Source organism: Copadichromis virginalis, linkage group LG12, assembly GCF_057382275.1.
Source record: "Copadichromis virginalis isolate Kocher_CV1m ecotype Utaka linkage group LG12, C_Virginalis_male_GT1.1, whole genome shotgun sequence".
NCBI classification, from domain to species: Eukaryota; Metazoa; Chordata; class Actinopteri; order Cichliformes; family Cichlidae; genus Copadichromis; species Copadichromis virginalis.
In genome coordinates this window covers 38,694,195-38,719,880 of record NC_140629.1, presented here as the reverse complement: position 1 = coordinate 38,719,880, position 25,686 = coordinate 38,694,195, and the positions used below count along the sequence as shown (strand labels likewise).

The 25,686-nt window shown below is 43.6% G+C and overlaps 1 protein-coding gene across 2 annotated transcripts in view; it reads left to right on the top strand.

Annotated features, from left to right (window-relative positions):
- The window catches only part of adamts3 (ADAM metallopeptidase with thrombospondin type 1 motif, 3), a 140,725-nt gene that overhangs the window by 42,895 nt on the left and 72,144 nt on the right, over positions 1-25,686 (top strand). For both annotated transcript variants that reach the window (XM_085476450.1, XM_085476451.1), the window contains exon 5: positions 20,096-20,289. In XM_085476450.1, the coding sequence (XP_085332576.1) occupies positions 20,096-20,289 (194 nt within the window). The remainder of the gene's footprint in view (positions 1-20,095; positions 20,290-25,686) is intronic.

The window sequence follows — 25,686 nt, the reverse complement described above, 5'->3', positions numbered from 1 at the left end:
CTTGGATGTTCAGTGGTTGCAGGGGAGAATGCTTGTTCCTGCGGAAGTCTACCACCAGCTCCTTGGTTTTACTGGCGTTGATCTGGAGGTAGTTCAGCTGGCACCAGTCCACAAAGTCTTGAGTCAGTCCTCTGTACTCCTTGTCGTCCCCATCAGTGATGAGGCCGACTATTGCAGAGTCATCAGAGAACTTCTGCAGGAAGCACTGGGTGGAATTGTGGGAGAAGTCTGCAGTGTAGATGGTGAAGAGGAACGGAGCCAGAACCGTTCCCTGTGGGGCCCCCGTACTGCAGACGACCCTGTCCGACACACAGCGCTGAGTCCTCACATACTGTGGTCGGTCGGTGAGGTAGTCCAGGATCCAGGTAGTGAGGTGATGGTCCACTCCAGAGTTCTCCAGCTTGTCCTTTAGAACCGAGGGAAGAATAGTGTTGAAGGCACTGGAGAAATCAAAGAACATGATTCTCACAGTGCTTCCAGCGGTCTCCAGGTGAGCGAGGGAACGATGTAGGAGGTGAATGACGGCATCATCCGCGCCAATGCCAGGCTGGTAGGCAAACTGAAGTGGGTCCAGTGATGAGCTTATTAGGCGCCGAAGCTGAGCCAGGACCAACCGCTCCAGGGTCTTCATCAGGTGGGATGTCAGAGCCACCGGCCTGTAGCTGTTGAGGTCCTTGGGGCGTGAAGTCTTTGGCACTGGTACAACACAGGAGGTTTTCCAGAGCTGTGGGACTCTTCCCAGCTGTGGGACTCTTCCCAGAAGAAGACATGGCTTTAGTTTCCAAAGGTCACAGAAGTCGAGATGATCGACTGCACTATCGGAATTCTTGAAGCAAGGCGATGTTTGTTGAATGGGACTCCTCTGCTCACCTCCCGCTCCCCGGGAGGAACTACGATGTGAGGAGAGGAAACGAGAAAAGGAATCTCACACGGTGTGAAATAAGCGGAGGGGAGAAAGAACATGACACCTTCCAGCCGGTTACAGGCACCTCCTTGGCTTATAGTTTCATCTTCAGTTTATTATTACAGATTAGCAACTAGACCTGAACTCTTTCATAACATGCATTTCTAATTTTATCTTTGCTATTTGGGCTGATTGGGACCCGATGAAGGAAAAAACTGAATTTTTTTAACCTGATTTTTGTTTCTGAGAAGAATCAGATCCTCATATGAGGACATTCACTTTAAATTTGAATAGAACAGTGGCACCATAATGTCCTCGTTAGTGGATATCAGGCTCTTGTAGAGCAAAATTTAGTATTTTGGTCTAGACAACCCAAACTTTTATGTCCACATATGTGGACGCCAGGTCCTAGGAGGTTAAAAATGAAGTCGTGATATTGTGTCACCCTGTCCAGGATGTACACCTTCGCTGGGTGCCATGGGCTCCACAACGCTGTATCTGAATTTAAAAGAACAAACAGGAATAGTTAGTAATGCCGCAAACAGTTGTAATTGTCTTTTGTATGCTTTTGTACAAATCATGACTGCGCTTTTGAGTTTCCCTGAAAAAACTCCGAGTAAACAAAGATATAATTTTATTTATGTAACCGCTGTAATTGTAAAGTGAACGTCTGACAGCCTAGCACAGCAGCAGTGGGCTTACTCTGATTCAACCCTTTAAAAAGAACGAAACACAAACAGCATCAGCTCTTTGTCCTGAGTTTGATACGTGAAGACGGATGGATGGTTAATAAATCAGTGTATTTATTACTCAACCAGTAGTTTTTGCTCCAATATCACAGAGGTTTGACACAGTATTAACCGTGAGAATTAATCACAGCATCTCATCACATAACACGTGTGAGATGCTATATTTCCCTTTCTGACACACCCGCCCTCGCGCACAGCGCCAGTGTCATTGATGGATCGGCGTTCGGGGGAAAGTCAAAGTTACAGTGAGAGCAAATGGCGGGACTCCTGAGTGTGCTCCTGAGCGCTCATCTCCTGTTATCTGGCCTGACGCCCAGACGAGGGATTCGCAGTTTGCAGTTTTTGAAAATGCGGCTTTATTTTCACACGTTAGTGACGACAGACTGAAAAAGTGTTGAAACGCCTCTTGTCTGAGGCTGCATGTGTAATTTTCACTACCCCGCACAGGAGAACGAGGTGAGCAGCAGAGGAAGCTGATTTTTTTTATTATAATCTCACAAATGTGTTAGGCAGAGTCGGGCTGAGTGTGGAGGAATTTGGTGAGGTTGCAGGAGTGAAATAAAGAGAGAAGGCAGCAGAGGCTCCTGCAGTGGATAATCCTGCTTAAATATGGCTGAAAATGGGATGTGGCCTGGCAGGAGGGAGAGTAAACTCCCAGCATAAACAGCAGAAGATGCTTTCACCACAGCCAAGCTGCTTACAGCTGTAATTATTACACTAATCAGAATAACATGACAAATGCAACTGTGGCAAATCTAGTGTTGCTTAAAGCAGGGACTTCCTGTTTCTCCCAGTCAGCTGCTCATTGAATGTATGCAGTGCAAAGTAGGGCGCCATTAAGTGTGAGCGTGTGTGCTCAAAGCTCATCTGGATGAACGGTGCGTCCGCTCTGCTCGGCTGTCTGTTCTTTTGCGTGCAGGTTGGCCCTACAACAGCTCGCTTTTCTGCCTCTCACTTTGAATACCGATGCTGCGGCGTGTTGTGAGAAGATGAACAAAGTAATTTATTCCCTTCAACCTCAGGAATACTTTGATATGTTGAAGGAGCAGCTGTACCAAAGAGGACCACATCAAACCAGTGAAGACAGTCAGGGATGCTGCTTGACCTTGTAGTCGGAGGGGAAACAGAGGTGGTGGTGGATTTTCTGAGAAGAGTTTCTGTCTGGCAGCAGAAAAGATTCAGAACTTGAACACTTTGTCACTCGCTGGCTCTTGTAAGAGATGAGTATTGTGACCTCGAGTCACAGAATAGAGCGTGACTGGATGGGCTGTTTGGGTCAGCGGAGACGTTTTATCACGTACGTGCCCTGCAGAAAGCCGTGACAGCCGTACTGCATCGCACACACCTGCAGATTGAAAAATGGCAAACTTCATAACTATTTGGAAACCACAAAGTCACTCACTGTTCCCTCACACAGGGAAGTGCTGCTCCTCAGACATCGAACATCATCAGTCATACATCTAATTAGAACAAGAAGTAATGTCGGTGTTTGTAGGGATTTTATTTATCACTTCTAAGTTCAAAGGATCAAATTTAGAAGAAATGAACTTTCTTTACTTTGTCTCTACTATAAATAATCTGCAGACAGGTTTGGATTTCGTTGCATTGTGTGTTGTGTTGCTGGTTATTGTGAACTGTGGACACTGACTCGTGTCAGATTCAGTCTTGTGTCAAAAAGTAATCCTTCACCTGATTCTCTCAGGATGCTGGTTTTGTAAAGGTTACAGCCCCAGAAAGTTCTCAGGGTGAGGAAAGTAACCTAAAACTGATGGAGGAACACAAGGTGGTTTGAGTCAGTTTGCAAAGCTTTGTTGGAAACATGCTAACAGAGGCCAGGATGACAAACAAAACAGTCTTAACCTAGCTAAAGAGAAAGATAACGAAGCTGCATCTCAACTCCTTATCAACCGAGGACAAACAGGAGAACGGACAAACAAAAACAGGCCAGCAGAATAAGACTAGCAGCAAACTCAAAAGCACCTGATGTTCTGACAACCACAAAACTGACCAAAGGCCCTGAAGTGTAGCTCCAGTCAGCTTCTATAGGCCTGGAGAGCATCCATTGGCTGGAGGACTCAGTCCTCGGCCAATAACATGGCCGGTTGTCTGACTTATTGAGACTACATGGAAAATATTAGCATTCTTCCCAATCATCCAGACGGCCCACACGAAGCTGAACTCTGCAAGCAAAAAACACCGAAGGACAAAGCTCCGCTGCTTTATTTAATGCAGAACTTGTGCTCTTGGGACGTGTTCTGTTTACACTGTCCTCAGAAGAAGCTAATGACTTTTCTGTTTCATGCTTAGTGTGAATCCAACACAACAGTCTGAAGCTCCACACGTGAATCAACCTCACGAGGAGCTCATAAAAAGTGCATCAGCCTCTGATTTCTGCTGAGATGCGGGGCATGTGTTTTAAATTGTAATGCGTGCGAGTGAGTATTGATAGGGAAAAGCAATTTAGATATGGTAATTTAAAAACAGTAAAGGTTATCTGGTATTTGGATGCTGCTGTTAGCGAGGATGGTTTCTCTAATGTTCTGTAAACACAAGTAATTCCAGCAATGTCAGAGGTGAGTGGAAACACTCGGCGTCCATCCCCGACGGGTGTGTGTGTGCCTTTAACACACAACAACAAAAGTCATCCACAGTTTTGAAGTCGCTGCCGAGTCTTCACGCTGAACGCATCATAAATCTGTCTTTATAGCCTGAATGCAACAACATAGCTCCTTCCTCCTGTGAGGAGACCGTTCTCCACCTGATACTCTTCCCTGTTTGTGTCCTGAACCGGCAGATTGGGAAGATATTTTCCACATTGCATTACGTCTTCAGAAGTACGATTCCCGAATGCGCCTGATGTGTTCTTTCCATGCTAAACCTGGTGATAATTAGCGACGCGGGTGCAGGCCAAGGATCTGGAAGGAGAATGGAAAAGACCTCGGGAGCATTGAGCAATATTTTGAGTCGAAAAGCGCTCGCCTGTGTTCTCTTCTGACTCGCTGTTAAATCATCCAGTTGCTTTCCAAAAGGCGGCAGCTGGAAGGAGCTGATGAGTATCTCTTTCTTCTTTCCATCCAGTCTGTCTGTGAGTGAGCCAAATACTTCAGATTCCTGTAGCTTGTCGTTATACTACATTCACTGTGCCTTGTACAGAGAAGCGCTCGGAGACGGGACGGGCTTGTGGTCGTTTGTTAGTCAGAGTGTTGCAACGCTTTATTTTTCATTGCCTGATAAAAAATATCTTTGAAAATATCTTTGCATTGTGTAAGAATCTGACTCTGCCCTCATGACTGGAAATTACACCACGCAGTTCACAGCACATTCCCCAGAAGTCTTTCTGTGATTACGTGCAGATGTCAAAAGTGTTGCTGTAGGTGGCAGAAGTCAGTCTGCTGTTAGTTGTATCATTTGTGGTCTGTAGATTGTGTTTTCCTCCTTTAATAGGTTTTCTTATCTCAGTTTATACTTTTTTCAACATGATGATGCTGTTAAGATCAACATCTAATGTGTTAAAAGTGTTTTGACTGACTGTCTTGTCAAAAATCTTCCCAGGGCGATCGTGGCTCAAGAGTTGGGAGTTCGCCTTGTAATCGGAAGGTTGCCGGTTCGAGCCCCGGCTTGGACAGTCTCGGCCGTTGTGTCCTTGGGCGAGACGCTTCACCCGTTGCCTACTGGTGGTGGTCAGAGGGCCCGGTGGCGCCAGTGTCCGGCAGCCTCGCCTCTGTCAGTGCGCCCCAGGGTGGCTGTGGCTACAACGTAGCTGCCATCACCAGTGTGTGAATGTGTGTGTGAATGGGTGGATGACTGGATGTGTAAAGCGCTTTGGGGTCCTTAGGGACTAGAAAAGCGCTATATAAATACAGGCCATTTACCATTTAATTTACAAAAATTCACATATTTTTGTCAAATAATGACGAGCCCTGATTTTTGTATGCAAAGATGCATAATTACCGAAGGACTATTAAGAGTTGAAAAATTACCTCTCCCCCTGAAATAAACACGTATGGGTGAATAATTCATTTGTCTTTGGTCACCTGAGAAAAAGACAAGCATCATAAAACACACGGGCATCGCCTGAAGTTACACATGGGTTAAAAATGAGGATAAGCTGCAAAGAAACGGGGTCCACAGGTGCAAAACCAAAAGATAGTTTGTTATTTTGGTGAATGAACTATAAAAAAATCTCAGGTTCATAGTGAGTCTCACAAAAAAAGAAAAAAAACTCCTCCTAATGATTAATAGGACAAGTGCGAGTGCAAAAGCTCAAAGCAGGACACCAGGTGCCTTTTGTTGTGCAGCCAAACTACTTAGGAATCAGAGCAGTACACACATGACCTCAATACTAAATTGAAATATTTTAGCAGGTAGAGTCTGCTGACTGCAGGACTGAACTGAACGCCGTTAGAATCGCACGGATTATAGGCAGGAAGCGGAGCGGGCGACCCTGGAGTCAGAGGCCAAACAGCAATGAGAGACTGCCAAGAAAAATCTGCATATTAAAAGTAAACACTGACACAGATTAATAACACAGGGCGGCGCTGGCCCGAACAATACTGAAGCACACAAAACACGTCTGTTTAAATCCAAGGGATCATCCTTCATGAGGTCTTGAATGAGGATGACCACACTCTCAGAAATAAGGGTGCGGTAAACACCGGAGTCGACACATCGGTGTGTTTCTGTCTGCATTTTTACACAGGCCTAAAACGTGACATGCATATACGACATGTTCCCAAGCAGTAACACAAACTCTCTGCTTCTTTGAGATATTAGGGCTCAGTATCTGTGTTTAGTCAAAAAACCCTTTTTATTTTCATATTTGGCATCAGAGTTCAGCAGAGATGGGCAGTAACGCGTTACTTGTAACGCGTTACTGTAATCTGATTACTTTTTTCAAGTAACGAGTAAAGTAAGGGATTACTATTGCAAAATCGGTAATTAGATTACCGTTACTTTCCCGTAGGAACGCTGCGTTACTGCGTTACTAAAACCGTGATTTTTTTTTGCGAGAATGTCTCATGACAGTGACCTAAGCAAGTGCCACGTTGGTGACAGCAGCTGTGTGCAGATCAACAATGGATAATATATCGAGTGCGGGAGAGTATGAGCGTGCAGCGTTTAAAGTGTGGAAGTACTGACCTTACTTTGAGTTTGATTCCATAAAAAGTGACAAAAACATTAGCGTCCATCGTGCGTGGGAAGAAAACTTCTTTTTACAGCGAAAAAAACCCCTAAACTTCCGAGCAAGCACCGAGTAGCTACGACGTGATGGGAAACTCACAGAGACACTCGCGCGGATTCTTCAACTGACCGCAGCACACCTGCACCAGGGTAACCCTCCGCCTACCCTGCTCCTGCTTTACAGGTGAAAATAGAGCAAAAGGACCGCTGAGTCTTTGACTTTATTTATTTTCTGCTGTGTTTTACTTGCATCTGTTTGAAAGAGTGAGTGAAAACACAAAAAATATTTTATTTTATGTGCTGGAATGTGTAGAAAATAGGTTTAAATGTTAAACTAATTTATTCAAGTCAGAGAATGTTGCATATAATTAAATGTTTTGCTTGATGCATAAAGTTAAAAGATTAAAACTGATAAAACAAGTTAAAAAAAGAGACTTTTCCATTTGATTACATTTTGTATGATGGATTATGTAGAAAAAGTAGAATTGGGCTGAAAGATCTATCACTTTATCACCTCTTCAGGTTGTAAATCGTGTTTTTAAAAAGTAACTAAGTAACTAAGTAATTAATTACTTTTGAAAATAAGTAATCAGTAAAGTAACGGGATTACTTTTTTGGGGGAGTAATCAGTAATTAGTTACTGATTACTTTTTTCAAGTAACTTGACCAACACTGGAGTTCAGGTATGTGCAGCAACCAGCTGGTCGCTCAGAAGAAACCGGTCCAGGTAGCGTACAAAGCTCCGACATTTCAAAGATACAAACAGCAGGAGTTTACAGGGTACCACCCTGCATTTATATAGACGTGCTGTTGACCACTTAAAGCACTTTACATTCACCCATTCACACTTTTAACATCACTTACACTCATCAGGAGCAGTTTATGGGGTTCTGTATGTTACTCAAGGGAACGAGGCATTCAGACAGAGAGATCAAACCCTGAATATCTCATTAGCAGACAACTTATTTTACTTTCTGAGCAAAAGCTGCCAGAAATGATAAAAGGTGAAAAGCTCCCTGATATCTGCTTCTATCATGATGTAACTGCGTACAAATAAGAATCACATAGTAGATTTGTTTCAGAAATTCTCTGTTGTTGTGGGAGTTGCTTTACGAGTTGAACGGTCTTTGAGATAAAGATAAAAGATTGACTGGAAAGATAAAAAAAAAAAATTAAATCTGCTTTTTCAAAGGACTGTTTATCTGGAGTGTGAAAGAAGCATCGTCACACACATCGTCATCTGTAACTGGAAATTTAAAGCCGATTACATTTTTATCCGAGAAACAAAACAGGCAGAAAACATCCGATCTGGAGGTAAAGACCTTCCACCAAAACCTTTGACAGTCACCTTTCAGTACTTGAGCTTCTTACATTTCAGTACTTTATCAGTAGTTTAGGGGAGGGAAGGACTGGAAACAGTTTGTCGCTTGACCTTTCAGCGATGACATTGGGTTGTTTGTACTCTGTGAGAAAGAGTGGGGGGAAAAAACGGATGCAGATCACCAAAATATATTGAACCCCCTGAAAGGAAATACAGTGAGCATTTCTTCCAAAAAGGCAGTTCACACCCAGCATGAATGAAGCCTAAGTTTTGCAGCATGTTGTAACTGACTGAGCCCAACAAGGCTTACCGTTGTCTGCTTCAGGACTCTCGCTCTGCTGCTCTTAAGTCACCACAAACACACTCCACACAAGTTTGATATTCTGCAGCTCAACAACAGATAAGCAACCTGGCAACAGAAAGACATTTAGACTATTTATGAGTGCAAACGGTAAGCTAGTCCAGGTTTAAAGAATAGGTCCCCTTATTTGCTTTTTACCATGTTTGAATGCTAAATGCAGAACGGGGCTAGCGTAGCCTGAAATCTGTCCAAATTTCAAAACTATACTGTGTAACATCATATATAGCACATTTGTATTTGATGGTTGGCTACAGCAGTTTGTCACATTTTATTTTTAATAATTCCCGTATTGGCAGCGATAATAACCTGGGCCATCACAGGTGACCCGGTACTGCCAGAGGAAAGAAAAGAGAGCTCATTAAAAATAAAGCTTGAATGGTTACAATGTACTGGTATTGGCTCCCAGTTTGTTACTTCCTTTCCTTCCCCAGACCAGTCAGCACAGGCACAAATCGCTCGAGTAGCATTTTCTGCCAAAGCTGTAAATATAATGATGAAGCAAAGCAAACGTCCACATTATACAAATACAACAAATAACAGAAAACAAAAATCAGATAACAGGTTTGCTGCCAACACCAAGTCTGAGTGACACCTTAAGCACGGCTGATAAAAAACATCTTCTGCAGTAGTTTATAGATCAGCTGTCTAATCCTGGCCACATGTTTGAAACCAGGCTTGCTAACTGTTGCATGCACAATTTCCAGATTTGTGTGTTTAGTGTCTGGATCTATCCGCTGTGATGTGACCCACTGGTGTTGATCTCCACCTTGTGAAACTTCTAATTTTGGCTGATGCCTTGTTTTTGAAGCCTGAAATTACCTGGAGTTATATGGAGTTTCATGTTATCGGTTTTGCACGCACACCCCCTGTGGAGATGTCTCTAATAAAATGTCCCATTTGTCCTGCCAAAGTGACCTGACTTCAAAGATGTTTGCTTTGGTGACAAACATTGACTTTGATCTTAAATCTTCTATCCTCTGTTTAAATTTCCTATTAGGACCTATTATGTGGAGGTTATTATGATGCAGGACTGCTCTGGAGGTAATCTGATGTGTTGTTGATTAAAAAAATATACTGCAGGAAATTTGATGGGAGTACCTATCAGCTGCTGTGCCTCCAATCTGAGAGCATGCCTTTCACTTTTGATTAGATGCTGCTTCTTATCTTGTCTCTTTGCATCTGCACTCTCTGTGACAGTCTGACTTTTCAGTAGCAGCAGATGTGGACCCGCGTACTCCTGAAGGTCCACGTGGCTGACAGACCTTTTTTCTGTCAGGTTAGGCTTCATTTTATGGCTTAACGGGTGGCAAATTTCAGAGCTGTTACACAGTCCAAACCACAAATCAAGGAAATCACTCTTCCCTAATCCACTTGTTGTGTCATTCAACATTTGCCCTCCTGGCATGTCTCCCAGCTGGGCTGCATCACAGGCTAACAAGTTTTCAGCTCAGCTCAGTTGAAGCATTAGCGGCTATTCTGGCTAGTTTAGACACTGGATGGGCTGTTTGCATTATTTAAAGAAGTATTATTACCAAATATTTCTGGTTTTGTAGCATTCAGCTTCCTTTGAGCTGTTAAGAGCGAAAAAGAGTTAAATGCTCTGATATCTGAATAATACACCTGCCAAAACCATAAGCTGTTTTGAGACTTTAAAAGAGCAAAGCACCTTTTTACACCTTTTACAGGAGTGTTATAAACAGAGGGCGGTGTTTTAGGATGGCTACTGTCATTTTGAAAATCTTAGCACCACTTGTATTGGGCAGGGCTAACCCGTCCACTATGACGGGGTGACCCCGCGGTATCATCGTGCACAACAGGGGACGCTTTCATTGTCGCTCGGTTTTTGAAGTCTTGCCCTGAAACATTTATCAGTGGACTGGACTTTTGACTCCTTCATATAGCAGGTTATTTATTAAACTATAACGCTCACTGTCTGCTAAAATTGTACTTTAGTCTACTTGTATGTAAAATATCAGCATGAAATGTGTCTCTATTTAAATACAAGTATAACCCGTACACGACAGCCAAGTCCTCTATGCATCGTCTGATCTAAGCATCGGGGTTTCTAACAACCTTTCTTCAGGGAATGTTGGTGCTTTGTTCTTGCAACGAAAGGCTCAAAGTTAGTTTCCTTAGGCAAAGCAGCCAAGACCCAGAAATCATTAGTCTAGTTATTCCTTAATATACGGCTCAGCGGGAGCAGAAGTGTTTGCTTCAACTTTACGCCTGAGACTCCCCATGAGCCTGTTAATAATGATTCAAAAGCTTCAGGTGGGCCACAGAGAATGCACACGCCCCCTTTTTAAAAGTCCCCATCACACATCGGCGCAGAACCACAAAGCTGCGTGGCGTCTCCATCACGGGAAATGCTTCGGCCAGCATCTTTTCTCCTGTTGCGGTGCGCTGCTGGTAATTAGGCTGCTGTTGTTGCTGCTGTCACCGCTTATTTTCAGCTCTATTGTAGAAGAGAGAGGGCCAAAACAATATTGCCTCAGTCATAAAGCCTGGTGTAATTATGCCAGCTTTTATGTACCCCGGGGAGCCAAAAATCCCCTGACATGACAAGAGGTAAATTGGCAGCAGTAAATTGGAGCAGAGGTGGGCGGGACATTGCTGTTAGTGGTTATGGCGTTATTTTTGTGCCACTATTCTGAGCGCACGTAAAAAAAATTTGCAGGTGCAAGTGTTGCATTTTGAGGAGAAATTTATTTTGAGCGAAGAAAAGCTGAATTTGAGTGAACAAAATTCATTGCTGCATGCAAAAAATGTATTTCAGTGTTTGCTATTATCCACACACACAATAGCAGCCCCTCTCGCTCAGTTTTTGCACTTGCGCTCGCTCGCAATGTGTCGCTCGCGCTCTCAACATTTCTGCCCGTGCACGCTCAACTCGTTCTGTACACCGTTATATTTGTGCCACAAAACCAGCCAATCACAGACTTGGATGCAAAAAAAATCTGATTGGCTGTTTTCGTCTCCAACCAGCTCGAAATGACGAAATGCAATATCCCAGAATCCATTTCGTCCAAAACTCAAACGAGGCAGTGGCGGAGGAACACAGAGTGGCGGAGTTTGAAATATTAAATAATAAATAATATCAAAATATTACTCTTTGTGGGACACAAAATAAACTTTTAAGATATTTTCATGCGAGAATGGTGCTGTGTAAACTTCTAATATCTGCTCGATTTATCAAGACATCACATATTTGCATAAGTGCTCTAACGTTTTTGGAGATGCCTGTTACCGCCCAGGTTTTCCTGAAAAGGAATTGCAGCTGCTGCTGGGCCTTCTTTACCCGTGCGATGGTGTTGTAGGTCCTGGTGTGATCAGTGCAGATGTGGGTGCTCAAGAACCTGAAGTTTAAGTCAGATTCCCCCTGCTCTCTGTTAATAACCCCGCTCTCTGCCTCCTGAAGTCCATTAAGAGTTCTTTTCAGCGTTAAGTTATATTCTGAGCAGCAGTGGGACAAGTTCTCTACACTGTCTAAGGAGCTTGCAAAAAAAAAGTGTCTGGACTTCTTTAAGTAGCTTGAAGACGTTTCACCTCTCATCCGAGAAGCTTCTTCAGTTCTAAGGTCAAATGGTGGAGAGTCCCAGATTTAAACCTAGTGGGAGTTTCCCCTCACAGAGGGACAAAAGGACCCCCTGTGGGGACTCTCCACCATTTGACCTAAGAACTGAAGAAGCTTCTCGGATGAGAGGTGAAACGTCTTCAAGTAACTTAAAGAAGTCCAGACGCTTTTCTTTGCAAGCTCCTTTGACTACGATGACCTGGAGGACTGAGAACCTTCACAGACATGATCTCTACACTGTCTCATTCCCATCAGAGATGAGCCCATGCTGTTGGTTGGGTGGGTTGGTGTGCACTCACAGGTGTACAGGGCTTCCATGGGGGGGGGCTAACTGAATCCTAAATTGTCAGCTCCATAAATTGTACAATAATGAATCACAAACAGTATTTATGAGCCCATAAAATGAGAAATGAACCAAAAAAGGTTGATTAGACTTTTTCAGATATGAAACAGGACCTGCTGTGTCAGTGTGACAGTGACGGCATTATCATTCAGGCATTCACACAACCCTGTAACACTGATGGAACTGCAGTCTTCTGCTGCCAGTGGGTATTGTGCAGGAGATTTAACAACACTGACAGTACATACGGTGAATAATGCATGAGGTTATGTATTTATTTTTTTAACCTTGGCAGCTATTTTCTTGGGGCTGCATCGATATTTAGAGATGTGTCATCCTTTATGTTACGGGTACAAATCCATGCACAAAAAATAACTAAATAAAAAATCAGGAAACAGATCAACTCTTATGAAATGTAAAGCTCAGCTGTCAGATATGAACATGAAGCCGTTTGTTATTAGCCCTCAGTGCTGCGTGGCCCCTTATCAGGGAGCTTTTAATCTGTCGTCTGTGAGGCGTCCTGATCGATCCAATCTCTCAAACTTTTCAAGATGTATCCGATTCAGTTCACTTTGTCATAATTCACCATATCTCAATGTTTTATAGACAGGAAGTTTTAGAGGAAAGTGAGAGAAAATCCACATTTCACAGCATGAAAAATATTAAATTACTTTGAAGAGTCGTGTGTGTTTCTTTTGTGCTGCTCTCTGATATTTCTGCTGAACTAAAAAGCTTTCATTGTCAGACCTTGTGAAACATAACTGTTGTATATATAAAGGAGCAGCTGTGATGCTTCTGTGAGATTAGTTTGGGCAGAGCGGGACCATGAGACGGCGACTAACATCAGACGCCTCGTTTTCTTTTTGTGTTGTTGCTATGATATGAGACACTTGATATGAGACACGTGTCAGCGTGACCTCAGAGTTACTCGGGTGACACAGTAACTGTGACTGCGTCCTTGTCGTGAGAACAAACTCTCACTGCCTCCACACACTCGGTTTTTAACTTTTGATCTTTTATTCATTCGACAAACACGACGCACAACAGACAAAGTTATAGATGAATTTGATCGTTTTGGATTATTGTCATTTTCTCCTTTTTCATTTGCCAGTGGGACTTGTTACATGTCACGTATCAAACGACTTGGTGTGTTTCATAGGGGAGAGTTTGGTTTATGTGGTCAGTGACCAGAAAAACCCGAACACCAGATCACTGCCATGTCAGGCGATGCAGAGTGTGGCTCCTTATCACTGAAGTGATTACCACAGGAGTCCGGTAGCTGACCGAGCATGTCATGATCCTGGAGGAAACGCAGCGTTGCCCATTGACGGATTAACTTTTCTTTGATGTTATAGTTTCTTTGTAACAACATTTTTTCCCCACATTTTGAATGTGTAAGCTGACCCAGTGTACATCCACCTCAGCCCATTGAGCCCTTTTGGACGTGGAGTTAATTCAAGTCTGCGTACGTAACTAAAAAGCAATTACCCACCGATTACATAGCTACATATTTTTGGCTCCGCGATTATCTTTTGTTTCCTTAATCCAAGGTTTTTAACTCTTAGCGGTAAACGGCCGTTGGGGGATTGTTGCCACCCTGCTGGGTGAGCAACTTAAGAATGAGGCAACACAGAGGTCAGGCTTTCTGATATCTTGTGAACACAATAAATGGAGAAAAACGTGACCGCGGATTTAGAAATAGATACCATGGGTGCATCTACTAACTAGGAGGTACTGAATCCAGGAAAATTGATTAGTCTGTTCCAACTACCGTGCTGAATTTGATGTCAAATTCAAGCTCAACTGGACAGAACGTTGCTGCTAAGCCTTTTTGCAAATTTCAGTAAGAAAAGTGCAGCAGACAGCCATAAAAACAAAATCCACTCAGTCAGGCTTTTAGCAAACAGCCCACGCTGGCGCTGCCCTCCTCTTCTCTCCCAGCCTTAGTACTCCTGATGAGCTGAGTGGAGACTGCTGAGCTCCTGCACACACTTCACAAGGTGGAAGGACAATACCTGGAGGACAGGAGAGAGATGACCACAGACTTTTGACTATTTATAGACTGATCATATTCAGAGCTGAAATAAACGTCATCTCCCTTCTTTCTCAAAGTGACGTTTCTAATGTGGAGACTACAGTAAGATCAGAGGAACCTAAAACTAGCATCTTGTTGTGAGTGTTGCATGTAGCTCACACAGATTTAAGTATTTAAAGCACAAATATGCCATAAACCTTTATTTTCTATAACCGCCTCACAGTCTTACTCTGGTTGGGGCCAGAATCGCTCTTTTACTATTGAAGTTCATAACCGCGGGATATGGAATAAATTATTGTGATTGGTCGTTACGGTCTGACTCACATGTCCCTTTCCTGCTGTCTGGTGACATCTCCCATGTGGAGATGTGGTTTGTCCTCTTTGCTTTCCTTCTCTGTCATCTTGTGCTTTAGAACAGCAGCGGTCAGGGTGGCGCTCTCCTGTCACCTCTAATCCCAACTTTTTCACAGTGTGTGAAATCAGAGTTTAAGCTCTTATCTGTGCGAATGAGGGCACGGGGTATGGAAATGGAGCTCTAACTGCTGCTATTTCAGTTTATGCAAATGGATGCTTCCAGGCCATTTGCATAAAGGAAAATGACAGAGATGATCTAGTGGCTCTGACTCAGGAGTCTGACATTGCTCTTGACTTTAACCTGGAATAACCTTTCTGACTTGTGTGCAAGCAAGCCTTCTTTTCCAATCACTGAAATTCCACTCATTCCCACTCAGAATCTAGTGACTTCATTTCCAGCTGCACTTCCAAAGAAAATGTAGAAAACCAAACTCCCGTACTTGTTCCTGATCTGTTTGTCCCGCCGTATTTCACGTCTAGTTTTGGCTCACGAGACAAATCACTTTGAACTTATGCAAATTCCTGCCCCGATCTCGATAAGAGTTTCTGTACCGTTTTGCACACCTGGTGGAGTACATCCTGCCCAATCCCCCGTCAGATAAAAGGATTACGAGCCATATTTTAATTCGCATTCCTGCCTATTGTTGCTGTAAAACCTCGGAGCTCGTGGATATTTTCCTCTAAATGAGGGCATTGCATACTTTTCCTGTAGTAACGTTTCCGTGGAGACATGTATCCATCTGCACTGAAAAGGGAAAAGCTTTTTGCGTGCGTATTTGAATGTATAAAAAAAGGATTTTACACAAAGTGTCATTATTGGCTGCGTATCAGTGTCCATCTTACTAATGGGTTTCGTGTGAGTGTCCTTGAAGCGTACAACGTGGATATTAATTCTGTCACAGCAGACAGTAGATTTCCACTTTCAGCTGATGGCGCGATGCCTGTCGCCTACGTCTGTGCCATTTTTAGCCTGCGGCGGCTCTGGCCGGCCTCATTGCCACCTTGCCGCACATTGCCATGTGTGGGCAGACGCTGACCCAGGGCCCCCGTCTCCTGGGCTGCTGCTGTTGCATGGTGGGGCTCCCACGGGACTGGGCTGTGGCCCGTGGTGGGGCGAGGCAGAGGAGGGCGGTGGGGTGCTCGCCACTGACTCAAGCACACTGGCAGTCTTAAGGAGCGCTGCTGAGGGGAAGTCCTGTGCGTTTGAAGTAGGGACCTCAGAGAGCCTGTTTACTCAGGCAGGGGAGGGGGGGGAGCTGGCCTGCTGCACAAGAATGCCTGTGTCATGACGGGAGCGGCGGAGAGGAGGAATGCGCTCCACAATCCCAACACTGTAGAAGCCGGGCCACGGCTGAGGTGGCAGCCATTTCTTCCTATTTATTTTAGCTCCCTCTCCACTCAATCACCGGCCCTGTCTGTGGTCCACAGCATCCCTGGAAAAATGAAAAATGGCCTGTGCTTTTATTTATGGCTTCAGATTTACCCGTATTTGCCAGCAGAGTATCTTCACCCAGTGTGGATGAAATCTAAAACCGTGAACTACTTTACTTCAGTCATTCGTTTATTCAGGGAAAATTCAGAGAGCAGGCGTGCTCGGCCCTGCTGTCCTTCAGACGCAGTTCAGCTTTTCACTCTTAATATGTTCTTGGTGGTTTGCAGGAGTTGCTCTTTATATTCCATGTCTTTGGCCAGGTGAGGGGTCCGCTCTGGCTGAAAATGTCTTCATCTTCTGTAACGCTGCTCTGCCATTCATCCGTGCTGCACAGGATTGCTGTATATGTGTGACGAGGTTATTTCCAGTGCCATCAGTTTTAGCCGAAGTCACAGGTTTCTACAGCACGATTTGTTTTGACTCACCTCGCTGCCAAACTTTGTAACACGGCCTGATGAGAGCTTACCGAAACGTCTTCAGTATACGAGCTTCTTGTGAGTCTGTGGCACCTTTGTTTGCCTACTCTGGTTTGTTTGTAAATGGGCTGCATGAACCAACGTGAACCCAATTTTTAGCTCCAGGCCTGTGCTGTCTTGCTGACAGACATTTGTATTTATTGCTGAATGGACAATGACCTTTCTTGCTTTCAGTTTATTTTTTCGCTCTGAGGATTCATTGGCCTTGTACAAATTGCAGAAATTTGCAGAAATAGTGTTCTCCTGTTGCACTGAGCTGTGAAATGAACCAAATACATGCTGCACGGCGAGGAGGTTCGAACACACGGCCGGCTAAAGCCTTTCTGTGTGGAGCTTGCATGTTCTCCCCGTGTCTGTGGGTTCTCTCCAGGTCTTCAGCTTCCACCCAAAGACATGCATGCTGGGTTAACTGATAGAGGCGGGATCACCAAACACCCCACAATATGATATTACCACAATCTTTCACTGATGATACCATAGTACATTTTTCAGTATACTGCATATTGCATTAACATATACCGCAAATATGGTCCTCAAAGTTCAGCTTTGTCATTACATGCATGCTGTTTATGATAATACAGCAATTAACCGTAATAAGTAGTTGAAAATTGTGTATTTGTTGCCGTCTGCATAGACAGAAATTTTACACATATTACATCTGCGCTCACAACCTTCCTGTTCTATGTGAATATAACCAGAATACAAGCAGCTGGGAGCCAGCTGAGTGGAGTGGAGATAGAAATGACTGACTTTCTGTCTGAGAGTGGTTGTAGTCAGACTGCAGCTGTTTGCAGAAAGGTTGCCTCCTGATAGGAAACTAGGCAACCTGTGCAATCACCTTGTGAGTGTGCAACACCCTGAAAGGTCTGAGCAAAATTTAGTTGGAATGGGTTGCAGAATGTGAAAAAGATTAAACATTTTTTCCCTCCTTTTGACATTTTTCTTTGATAATCTTTAAATGGCTTTGAAGCCTTTATAACTGTTGGATTACATACACCTGTCAGGCTCAACCTCAAAACCTCACATGTGAAGTGAATAACCATCAATAATCTCACTCAGTGCTGAGAAACCTTTCCTCCTGGCTTTAACGTGGATGTAATTTAACACACACGGCCACTTGAACATTGTTTCAGAGCAGACACCCCCCCGGTTTGAAACTCTCACATGTCAGCAGCCTCCTCCAGCAGGTCAGCCTGCCCTCCAAGTTGCAACAAATGCCCTAGAAAGTTTTGAGGAGCCCCCCCACCTCCATCCGATTCTCCTCACGGAGGAGACACCTTGTATTAGTGGACCCAACTGTGCTTTGCCAGAAGCCAGAGAGCAGCCCCTAGACGAGCCGTGTCCATGCCTCGGTGCGTCAGAGCTGTTTTGGTTGTACATCTACACAATATTTGCCAGGTTTTCAAGTTGCCGCCGATTGTTGTGTTGACACCACTGTATAAATGCACTTTAGAGTAGCCAGAGTCTTCTACAAAGAAATCAGCAATGACTCTAAATACTTTTTGTAAATGGGAGTTTTCATTTTTTTACACTATTACAAAGAAAATCTAAAAACAAATTCCTCTTACTGAGAGAGTCACTGTTGGTGAGTTATCAAAAGCTGCAATGGTAACATGTATTATAATTATCATATAACATGTTATAACAAAGTGCAATTCAGCGAGAGGTGACGATGACCGTTAAAACACAGTTTTCTCTGCCTTGACGAAGAGGCGCACCCCGTTCATTCTTATTTTTGATTATATCTGAAACGAACTGCACACGTCAGTACAGAGCTAACAGGATGTAGTCCACTGTGGTTAAACCAAATAAAACACTGGAAGCATAATCACCGCCTTACTGGTAACCACCAGCTCCACTAGAGGAAAACAGTCTCGCTCGGAGACATCCTGATGAGTCATTCAACCTGCAGCTCTGCCCCTCCGGCCATTATAACCAGTCAGTCTGCTCGAAAACAAGAAAGACTTTTTCCTTTTATTATAAGATGATAATTAAATTTGCAACACTTTTAACTATAAAGCAGCAAACTGTGGAGTGAAGAGCAGCCGCTCGATACCCCCTCTGTAGTCCTCGGGGCCCCGATATCTGCACTGCTGCCTGCGGTTTCACAGAGATACCCTTAGCCTCCAGAGTGTGAGTAGTATAAGCAGTATTATGGGAGCTTTAAGTACTGGTGGTCCATTCCATCAAAGTGGGAAGTATTAGCACATTCAGCTAGTTTGAGGAGAGGAGCCTGAAATCTGTCAAGTCAGACAGTTCACCTCATTTTCATATCGAGGGAAGCAGAAACTCGGTTTGAAGTCAAATCTGATTTGAAAGTTATGTAACAACAGAGGAAAGTCTGTGGGTTGTAAAAATGCCTCAAAAGCTACAAGTTCTTTTATCCCGTGTACTAATTAAAGGCAGTGAACCCCATCAGCCTTTGTTGGATTGAAGTGAATTGTGGACTGAATGAACTGAGCTGCTGTCACAGACCTTTTTATCCTTCCACAGATTTGAAGCTTTAACAGTTGCTTTTAGCATCAGTTTACCTGTCAAAGCTCCATAACACAGTCAGCACTGAACAAACAGGGTGAATAACACAAAGGTCGTCTAATACATGAGGGGGTTTCTGGCATTTTGACTAAAACAAAAGTAGTTTTCTATTTCTCGCCTTGTTTTTTCTTTTTGTTTTGCTAAATCAACATTTTTCAGGTAAATAAGGAGCACTGCTGTGTTATCCCCATAGTGCTTGATTTGTTTGACCAAAAGTCCAGAGATGCTGGAATGAAAATGATCTGAAACAGAAGGTCACACAAATCCACTCATTTAAAGTTGGAACCAGAAAATGTACTTTTGCTCCAGTAAATGATTAAAACAGGAAATTATAAACATGTTATTTGCCTTTTCAGCACTTGAATTGAAGTGTTATGAAATCCAGCTGTGGCTGCGCACCCGGCTGGAAAATGTCTCCTTTTGAAAACATCTGCTTGGCTTTCTCCGTACATCGCTGCGCCATCGCCTCATACTGCTCATTAGCTAATCATTAATCAGAAAAAACAACATAAAGCTCCGACTGGATAAACCCTTTTCCAACCATCAAATATGAAACATGTATAATTCAGGCCAGCAGGCACTCGACTTCAGAACAAGCTTTGGCCTCTGCTGACACATTCATATGCAGACAGAACCTGCAGACCTGCAGCTGCACGACTCGCTCGTTAATGTTGATCGAATGCTCGTCTAACACAATGTAATTGTTATGTAATAGCAGATCAGTGAGCGCCTTTACCCAGTTAGCATTTTAAAATGAACGCCCTGCAGCGGCTTTCACAGCTGGAAATGGAAAAAATATTAAAAGTCGTATCTCTCCCGTCTTAATCTTACAGAACCGGAGCTCGATGTTCCCGGGAGCCTCGACTCAGTAACCCGACAGGTGAATGAGACGGTCCGGCGCCGCAGACGGAGGGACGCTGGAGAGGACGACTACAACATCGAAATCCTGCTGGGAGTCGATGACTCAGTGGTCCGATTTCACGGCAAGGAGCATGTGCAGAATTACCTCCTCACACTGATGAACATAGTGAGTCACTACAACTTCATTTTGTTCCTAGTTTGAAAACTGTTGTGTATTAAACCCGACTTGTGTTTTGAATGTAACAGAACAGGGATTTTATGTAAGCACAGCATGCATTAGGGATGCCACTGGGCAGCTCGGTGGTGCAGTAGGAACCCGGCTCGCTTCTTGCTCTGCTGGTCCAAACCTCTGCTGGGGCCTTCCTCTGGAGTTTACCTTACCTTTGTGGGTTTCCTCCAGGTGCTCCGGCTTCCTCCCACAATCCAAAGGGATTCTGGGTTAATTGGTGATTTTAAATTGGCACTGGATGTGCTTAAAGCACACAGAATAAAGGGTTGTGTGAATGCACTGTACTGACACGTAAATGTAAATGATGATGATGATGATGCAGATTAACCTTTATAAAAGGCAAATATGGTGCTGGGAATCAGAGTGTCTGCTTGTAGGAGCAGCACAGTGGATCAGCGACTGGCGCCTGACAGCAAAAAGGTGGACTGTGTCAGCTGAGCTGGGCTTCAGCATCCTGGGACCCTAAAGCTGGATAGAGTCAGATTCCTTTTTTACTTTATTTTAGTGTTTTTTTCTGTGATCTCTGTGATCATTGACGTGTTTCTTCCCTCGAGTCAGCCATGTTTAAACTAGGAAGGAAGAAGCCTCCAAATAATAAACACTATTAAGTCTCTTTGTCTCCCAAAGCAGTCGTTAACTGTATCTTCGTTTCAAGGTGTAAATGAGACTCATTCAAAGTGCATTTCTAGTTATCCACACTTTTCAGTTTTGTTGTTTGAGAGCTGGTGTTGTCTCTCTGTTGCTCTGGGCTGAGGTTACAGTACCCTCTAATCTACACTTCCTATCACATATTGTATGGAACTGGTCTTGATATGAATAAGTGAGTCATTGGTGTCACAGCAGCCCACTCCTGTGGGTTCTCTGCTGTGGATCAGTGTTATATTGTCTGAATCAGAAAGAAATGGAGCCCGCAAGCAGCTGTTGGGATGCCAAGAGCATCTGTTCCCTCCGGTGTGTATTCACACTGTTGTCCACACACAGGGTGCTAATTGTGCCTCCGTGGGAATTATTACAGCCATTCACGTATGATCCCTAGCAGGGATTTCTCTGCCCTCCGTGTGCGTTAGGCAGTTAGCTCAGACTGTCGTTAGTCTCTGGAGGCAGATTAGATGCCGTGTTCGCTCATCACGTCCTCACAGATGTCACAGATACACCTCGCTTGCGTTGTGAGAGATTGGCACATGTGCCATTATTGCCTGGCAGAAAGGTGAAGTGTTCCTTTAATGAGAGGTTTCAATGCAGATGGAAGAGGCGGAGCATTTTTGCCGCCGCGTTGTCACGCTCTCCGTGGAGTGTCGTCACTCAGGTTTCTGCCGTCGCCGCTCCTCGGCAGCAAATCAGCAGCTGATCAAAGCTTTCTGAAGCGATGGGCCGCGGATGATCGCGTACCACCAAATTCTGATAGACATCGGTTTTTGTGTCGTCGCTGACATGTTGTGGGGCGGAACAATTTCACTTGAAACATGACAGGATTTTAAAGAAATCAATGTTGTTTCTCTGCTTGTGTTTTCATTTAGTGTGAGAGTTTGTAAAAAGGCAGGATTGCCTCTCGTTTCCTCACCGGCTTCATTATTTACAGCGCTGTATTAACATTATCTCATTATTTGTAGCGCTGCATTCAAATTACAAGCCTCTCAGATGCTGCTGATGTTCCCCATAATGGACCCATCCTGCGTTTGGACATGAAAGCAGTTTGTCTGCCAGCTTTATTTAAACGAGGTCCTTTCTGGTTCAAACGCTCCAGCCTGGACTGACTGGAAGGATTGCAGCAGTTTGTTTGTCAGTGACAGCCAATCAGGGCCCATCAGTCACTGGTACTGATGTTTCCTCTAGTCTGGATGTGGTTCACTCTGAGAAAATGCATATTTTTAGTTCAGACTAAAGAAAAACAGATCAAAAATTGATCTCGTCCTATAATATTCATGAAAGTAGGTCAAATATTTAGTTTTATGAGTGTCACATATGGTCCTATTGATATTTTATGTCATCATTTTTAGTTTAGCTTATTTTACTGTTGCTACATTTAATTTGTCACTTGTTGACATTCATATTTGCACATTTGCTGATATTCAGGTTTTTTCATCAGCAGCAGCACTGATCATTTTTGATTCCATATCTTCTAAATGAAATCTCATAGTGCTCATGTATAAATCTTTGTGGTGAAGCACTTTCAAAACATGCACTACAGCCTTTTAAATTTTAAAGAACAGGTGAAAATCTCCTCCTCAGTAGATCTTCACCGAGTTCCTTGGACTTTACCTCTGTCCACTAGAAAGGAAGAGAAAAGTCTGTTCCTTGTAGCCTTCAGCACCACTTACAATAAGTTTAAGTGAGCGTGTGTGTGGAGCCATGACACTCATGCCCATGATGAGCAGAACTGTACATCTCATGATTTTTAGCTATCAGTGCAGTTTACCATGTATAGATGTTTTTATTAAGCCTTTTCTGGCATGAATAGTAAAACTGTGCATTTACACTGGGTGTGCAGTGTCCTTGGATTTAAGGAGCAGAGCATAAACCTCAGTGTCCCTGATCCTGTCAAGATATTCCCATCTCTACATTAAATGCCTCCAAAATCCCTAATAATAATAATAATAATAATAATAATAATAATAATAATAATAATAATAACCTCAGTTCCTTTTAACTTCCAAAGTGCTAAATGCTCTTTTCAGTCTGCCACATGCATCACTCTATCGCTCTGGATCTCTGCAGCGTCTGGCACTGAAGTTTTGAGGTTATTGATGGTGTTTTCCAGTAGAGGTCCCCGCTGGCTTTATCTGGACGCAGCACAGTCTCTGAACGCTGATTACTGTGATTGATCTTCTCTCTCTCTATCTCTTTCTTTTGCTCTTGTCTCCTCGTTTCCCTTTTATATTCCTCTGCTCTTCTTTCTCCCTCCTCTCCTCCTCCTTCTTTCCCCTCCTACACCACCTCTTTTATTCTTCTTCTCCTCTCAGCTCTCTTCTTCCCTCTTCTCCTCACCCCCGTCTCATCTGTGTTCATCATCTTCACTCCCTCTGTTTTCCTTTCTTCCTTCTTCTGTTTCAATACTCTTCTCCTGTCATCTCCCCCTTTTCCCAGTTTCCCTCTCTGGTCTTCCAGTTTTCCTTCTCTTTGATATCTCTTGCTAATCAAGTCAGAGCCCCCTCTTCTTTGTGTTCACCATCCTCCAGAGAATTGGAACTGATTGGACCATTTAATGAGCATGTATGTATGAATTCTGTGGGCATCTTCACAAGCGACTCTTCGAGCAGTCCAATCAACAACAACTTAACTTTCATGGAAAGTTCTGCATATAGACACACACACACACACACACACACACACACACACACACACACACACACACACACACACACACACACACACACACACACACACACACCAGCACTCAAACTGCATTTAAATTATTTGGTTGTGACCAAGCGATACGTTAGTCCTGAATCTGTTACAGCAAATGAGAGAAGAATAAAGTCTGTTCTTTTATTGTTACATACTTCATCATTAGTGAGACTCCAACAGTAAGTGCAGCAGGCTTACAGAATCAGGCAGCTCTGTTTTGTCTTCAGATTCAGATGTCTGAGTACTCGGTGGAGAAACTGTTGTTGTCAAGCACAGCATTGAGACGGTCATCAGGTTTGCGTAGATCTCAGGTGGGATTTTGGCCCAGTCCTCTTTACAGAAACTCCTTTAAGTTCTCCCCTGTTTGGTAACATGACTCTTTTTATGGCACTGAGGTGACCTCAACGTCCTTCTTTTCACTCCGTCGTCTCTTTGACAGTATGTTTTGCATAATTGTCATGCTGGAAAAGTCATTCTGGTTGAAAAAGGAGGTTCTCAGCCAAGATTTTACCGTACATGACTCCATGCATTGGTCCATCTATGTGGCGAAGTTGTGAATGTGAAGAAAAACAGCTCCAACACATGTTTCCACCTCCATGCTTTACTGTGGGGATGGTGTTGTTTCGGTTGTGTTGGGCTTCATCCAACCACAGCACCATCTTCTTATTCATTGCTATTGATCTTCTCCTCTTACCTCTTTCTCACTCGTTTCCTTTCATCTTCTTTCTTTTGTCTTCATGTCTCCGCTGCTCGTTTCCTCTCAGATTTCTCTCTTCAGTCTCCTCTCCTCTTCTTTGTTTCCATTGCTCTCCTCCTCCTCTTTGCCTGCTGCCAGTATAATCAGCATAAAGCACTGAGGCGATGGTCACCTACTCGATATGTCGGTCGACTTACATATTCAATAGTATGTGGGTTTAAAAAAAAAAAAGACAACCCAGGAACATTAATATGCTGCTGTAAAAATCTAAATTCATCTCGTTTTAGAAATCCAACCAGCTTCTGGCTGCAGTGAGATTCAGCACCTGTGTTGTGTGATAAGGCCCAGCTCACAGTAAGCAAACTGGTTTATCCAGAGTAGTTGGACAGGGATGAGGTCAGGACTCGGTGGGAACTGGTCAAGGTCTTCGACACCAAAATGGGAGAACTGTTTTTTATGGGACTGGTTTTGTACACAGATGCTCAACAGATGCAGTATCATCATCCATGTTGGTAAAAAAAGAGCTCTAAAATATTTTTCTTAACTGTAAATAACGCAAATCAGCATTAGAACAAACACATGGACACGGTCTCTGTGCAGATGTAGAACAGGTGATGTCAAAAAGCAAACTAAAGGTGCATCTATAGATAAAAAAATGGGATATATAATTTTATCTCTATATATAAATAGGTGGGAATGTCCTGTAGTTATGTCTGAAGCATGCGGTTGTCCTTACCTGGAATAGACGAGTAACCTGACCTGTCAAGTGGGTCCTCCACCTTTCACCCACTCCCTGCTGACTTATGCAGGTGCTCTGTGCTGAAGTCTAGTTCAATACGGAGCACCTATAGCATGGCTGTGTAAAAGGAAGAGATGGACATCCTGGTTGTGATGGAAATTGAGTAAGTGAGTGTATGCCAAATGAAATTCGAGAGCGATAAGCAGGACTGTGTGATTATGGCCAAAATTTCATCGCTGTTGTTTTGATCAGTGTTGAGGGAAGGATTTTTCATAAGGTGTTGTTATAGCAGTGTCATGTAAACCAAGCGCTGCTTTCACATCTTCCCATTTCCCACCTTTGCATTGAGCTACATTCCTGTTAATTAACCCTTCTTTGCAGACAAATCAGGTGTTTATTCACTTCATCCAAGTTCATCTCCCAGAAGCAGAAACCTCATTCACTCCCTTCATTGTACCAGCGTGATGAGACTAAAGCGCTACAGCTGTGAGAGCCCTCTCTGTTTCCCCACCACTGCTTTTTCCACTTATAACACATCTTTTGTCTAATGTGT